General features: G+C 44.5%; 1 protein-coding gene across 1 annotated transcript in view; it reads left to right on the top strand.

Moving 5' to 3' along the window:
• Positions 1–5,000, top strand: part of LOC138005344 (cleavage and polyadenylation specificity factor subunit 3-like) — a 41,196-nt gene that overhangs the window by 29,121 nt on the left and 7,075 nt on the right. The window contains exons 21-24 of the mRNA XM_068851593.1: positions 21–129; positions 1,302–1,336; positions 2,929–3,090; positions 4,969–5,000. The exon at positions 4,969–5,000 is cut by the window's right edge and continues 56 nt beyond it. Coding sequence (XP_068707694.1) covers positions 21–129; positions 1,302–1,336; positions 2,929–3,090; positions 4,969–5,000 — 338 coding nt within the window. The remainder of the gene's footprint in view (positions 1–20; positions 130–1,301; positions 1,337–2,928; positions 3,091–4,968) is intronic.

Below are 5,000 nucleotides of genomic sequence, written 5' to 3' on the forward strand. Positions count from 1 at the left end.
TCATTATTTTTTCTTGTTAGGTTATGGGCAGCTTAGCCGCTGAAAAACCAGAACACGGTAAACCTCTGTCAGGAATTTTGATCAAGCGTGGATTCAATTATCATTTAATTGCACCAGAAGATCTGCAAAGTAAGTCTTTGTACCCTCTTAAAATATTCTTTTTACTGTTGTCTTTTGCAAGGCGCTTTTATTGTGGCAAGAACTTAACAATTGTCGTTGACGACGGGTTATTTCAATCTCGACCCCAGAGCTCTTCTCTATTGGGCGTGACTGGGGAAGAGAAGAGCTCTGGGGAACCCTGAAACAAAGAACGCTAACCATTTCATTGAAAAAACCGGAAATTCCGGATGGAAATTCAAATGGTATGCGCTTTTCCGTTCGGAAATTACCGGAAAATGTGGGTGGCCTTTGGAGGTGATCCAAAGTGTCTTCTCATTGGTTTTCGTGAAGAACATTGAAAGCGTCTCTGATTTGTGCACTCATGTTAGTACGAGGAGTGAGCAAGCGACGTAAGGTTCAACTAGCCAATTTTTAGCAATGAGAACCCTACGTTCTTCTACATAGAGTTTCCCAGAGCCTTAGGTCAAGCATGCGCAGACATAATATCCGATTCTTTGGTGACTAGAATGCGGCTTGTTTATGGAAGCAGCCTGACTGAGTGGAAATGGCGCAAAGCTTTCATTCCGGAGTTTACGGGTTCAAGTCTTGCTTGTGCTCTATCAGTAAAGAATTACTTTGGTCAATCAAATTGACGTGGTCAATTAAATGAGCCAATCATGAAATGCACGCAGCCGGCGCTGAGGGGCGTGAAATCGCGTGGGAGTAAAATCACTATTGGTTTTTAGTGTTGATGTCGTTCTGGGTTGCCCCGTTTCAATTTCTCAGCTTCGCTTGAAAATTGCCAAGTGGTCTGCCTCTCATCAGTTGGGGTTGTTAAGGCTTTGTCGTGCTTCTGTCAATAATTTATTTCATTGGCCCTGAATAGTCGCTGTGAGGGGCGGTCAAGCACAGTAAGTACATATTGCCTTTGTTGGAGGCGTTCGAAGGGGATTGGGCACGAAAACGTTTGACACGCGAATCCCTCCCTCTTCGCGCGCCCTTCGCGTCTCGTGCACCCGAAGTTCTTCGTACCCAATCCCCCTTCTCTTTTGGATCCCAACCACGCAGGCTGTGTGCATATTGTGTTGTGTGTGTTTTTCGTCCTGGGAGCGTTCCGTAATTTATTTACTTAATAAGATGAAAAGTTAGTAAGGGCTGTTATGATAATTCAAATATATCATTTTTCCTTTCTTTCTTCGCAGATTATACCGAACTGGCTACAAGCGTCCTAACACAGGTATAAAAATGTCGGCGGGCTGTTTTGACAATTTTAAAAAAACTGTCAGAAAAAAGCTTGTGTATTTGGTGTTTTACACTTTTAAATAAATTCTGGAAGGTAATTCTATGAGCTTCTTCCAGGCGATTTGTAGAGTTTCGTTAGGAGGTTTTCCAACAACGACTTTCACTAGGCTCCAGTTCCTCGTTCTGCTCGTCGAGTCGTCTCGTTCCTGGCCACTTAGCAAGCTCCGTAATTCGGAAAGATGGAAGACGAAAACCTCGCCTGTTCTGAAATGAATGACTGAGACCCCGGTGGATGAATTGAAGAGATGATCTTTCTCAATGGTGTCTCGGAGATACTTGGAAAAAATCCGTGTGATCGTAAGGCAGCACCGAACCTACGACCTTCCGATTACCAGTTCGAATGCTCTAACACTGAGCTATAGGAGACTTGTGGCAGGGCTCGAAATAATTTTCGGAGAGTCTCCGGACACGATGACCGGCCAAATTCATTTTAGCTCGGTCACGTACCGTTTCTGGCCTGTCAAATTATGTAAAATAAATAACTCTTAAAACAGGGGCCCATTAACCAAAACTGGCGTTATATATTTCCAAAAAAGTTGTTGCTTAGAGCCTATAGCACTTTAAAGCACTCATCGTCAACAACGGTTCTTGTTGCATTTCACCCAGGATTTCAGATCAAAGTTCCGCAAATGACAATACACAGCGACTTGCTACAACTGAAACAACTGAACAGCATGGAGATTTTAATTTATTAATTTTCATTTTGAAAACGATCAAATATGTCCGGTCAACATTACCGGCAAGATGAATGGTTGCCCGTCAACTCCCAAATCAGTTCGGACATTGTCCGTTGACCGGCCGTTATTTCGAGCCCTGTTGTGGAAGCTAGGGCTCGGGGATATTCGGAAAAAATCCGAGTGCTTCTTTGGAGGAGTCGGAACCTACGACCTTCCGATGACTAGTTCGGATGCTCTAACTGAGCTATAGGAAACTCGGGGAAGCTAGGACTCGGGGATATTCGGAAAAAATCCAAGTGCTCCTTTGCAGGAGTCGGAACCTACGACCTTCCGATGACTAGTTCGAATGCTCTAACACTGAGCTATAGGAGACTTGTGGGAGCCAGGCCATTAAAGTGGGTCGTTATAGATTGGACGCCTGCAAAGGAGCACTCGGATTCTCGGATACTCTTTTCCGACTTCTTCCGATCCCCTTCGCATATGAAGGGGTGGGGATGCTAGCCGGAGGTTTTGAATGAAAGCCCTAAAGGAGAGCAATCTGGGCGTTGCCCAGGTTCTTTCGACCCCTAAAAGAGACCATATTTAAAACGTAGTAAATACGTATTTTTATTTTTCTTGGCGCGCAACCCCAAAGGAGACCTTCACGGCCACATATGATGGCGTTTTGCCCAAAACACCCTAAGTGAGACCAAAATCCGAAATTTACACCCCGGAGCGAGACGACGAGCATGTCCACCCTTTTCATAAGTGAGTCCCCCCCTCCCCCTCCCCCCCCCCCCGGGGTATCCCCGCGTAACAGCCATTGAAAATATCATCTCCTCATCCCAACTCTTTTCTTGTATTTTTGTAGAAGCAGACTGTAGCATTTCACGGCGCTTTCTCGCTGCTTCTTCAATGTATGGAGAACTTGGCGGGAGAAGTGGAACAACTTACGTTACAAGGAGGAAAACTTGCCTTGAAAGTATTTAAAGCTATTACCGTTGTTCAGGATAAAAGAAGCGTTGTTGTGGAGGTATTTACTGACACGTTCTTTCTTTGAATTCCTTGTTTTCAGTTGACGTTTCTTTATCGCAGGGTGTCCACAAAGGCTATTATTTCCGTTTTCAATGTCGTTTGAGCGTAAAATTGCGCATTCTTCTTTTCAGAAATCCTTTACGCTCGCCCAGCCTTGGAGGAGGCAGTGCGGCTTAGTGGTTAGAGTGCCTGCCTTGAGATACGGAGATCTCGGGTTCAAACACCCGCTCTATTTCATCGTTGTAGTCCCCGGTTCAACCTCTCGGCCTGGTTTGCCTCCGGCCTGTTGGGATTCTTAACAGTTGTTGTTGTTGTTGTTTTGTCGTTTCGTTGATTGTGTTTCATTGGCCCTGAAAAGCCCCTATGGGGAGTGGTCAATTAAGTATGTATGTATGTATGTGAAGGTCCTAGCCTGCAAGGAGTCTCTATCGTTGAAAATGGCGCGCTCGGTCGAGCGCGCTGTAACCAAGCCCCTATGTTTCGACCGCGCGCTATTTTCAACGGAAGAGCCTGCTGGCAGGCTCGTAAAGTCCTTCCTTCTATTGATTGTCCATAATCAACCCGTTCCCGCGCTTGAATTGGCGATTATCCTGAATTGTTTATTTGCTTTGAATTCATTATTATCGTGAATTTAGAAGACTGAAAGCTTGATATGGATTGAGGGAAATGGTCATATTTGTTTGAAAAGACAACCCAAGTGTATGCACATAGGACTTGAACCTGGGAATGGTGATTAACCCGTCACCTAACCACTCGATCACCACACCGCTAGCTGCTCAGGGACAATATTTTAAACACTATTTGATAATGCTGTATTATCACTCGCCAACAAACAACATTAAACACCACAAAAGGCCGGTTTCCAAACTTCACGACAAAGCTAAAGATTTTAAATTCAAAGCTTAGTCCTAAATTATTAATCTAGCTTAGGCCTAATTATTCTTCAGCAGCGATGTTCAATGGTAGACTTAAATAAATGTTTTGTTTTTTTTTTCTTTTTTGAGAAAGGCTGTGACTTGATCTGCAGTGGTAAAGCGGAAAGAAGCGGTTCCAATAGAGTTGAAACTCCGGGTTCAAATCCAATCCACGCATATGACTTTTTTTATTTCCTTATTTTCTCTGCTTCCACAAGTCCTGGAACACAACGTCCAAAATTCACGATAATAGTGAATGCAAATCAAATTGGCAATTCGGGATTATCGCAAATTCGTGCGCGAGGACGTGTTGCCATGATGCGGTCGACTTTAGTGGAAATGAGCTTTGCTTGGGTGTTATATAAATCGAGTTTTTTAAAGTACGTGTCCCTTACCTCGGATGTGTTTCGGTATTGAGATAATCTATTCAGCCATTGCAAAAAATATTCCGCCGTTTTTACTTCGACATTTCACAATTGGTGCGCAGTAAAATTTTACAAAACCGCGGTTGGCCGTCGCCGAGCTGGTGTGAGGCGGGGGCCTATTCCTGAGATGACGTGACAAACTGCTTTGCAATGCAAAAATTCTTCCAAAACTGAAATGCAGACAGAACAGGACTGGGTGGACCCATGCCTCTCGCCAGTTCGGCTGTGGGACAAACAACTGCCACTCTTGTCAACTTTACGCAGCTTGGTGCGGCCTTTCAGAAGAAAAACCTTAAATAACAATGACCACAACCAGGTTTTCTGAGCCCGCGAGACTGAGCACCCCGAGCAAACCATTGCTTTAACGAAAACCGCTGGTCAGCAATCTGGTTCTGGTCATTGCTGTCTGAGGTCTTCCCTTTCAGAAGCGTAATCGCTGAGTGGTCCGTTTCAGCCTCGATTCAATGCTCGTTCCAGTACGATCGCGAGAATACAGATATGGCCCGTTACATGTACAATCATATTTAATTTTTTCAGTGGGTGGCTAATCCTGTGAATGACATGTACGC

This window comes from Montipora foliosa, chromosome 1 (genome assembly GCF_036669935.1).
Source record: "Montipora foliosa isolate CH-2021 chromosome 1, ASM3666993v2, whole genome shotgun sequence".
Taxonomy (NCBI): Eukaryota; Metazoa; Cnidaria; class Anthozoa; order Scleractinia; family Acroporidae; genus Montipora; species Montipora foliosa.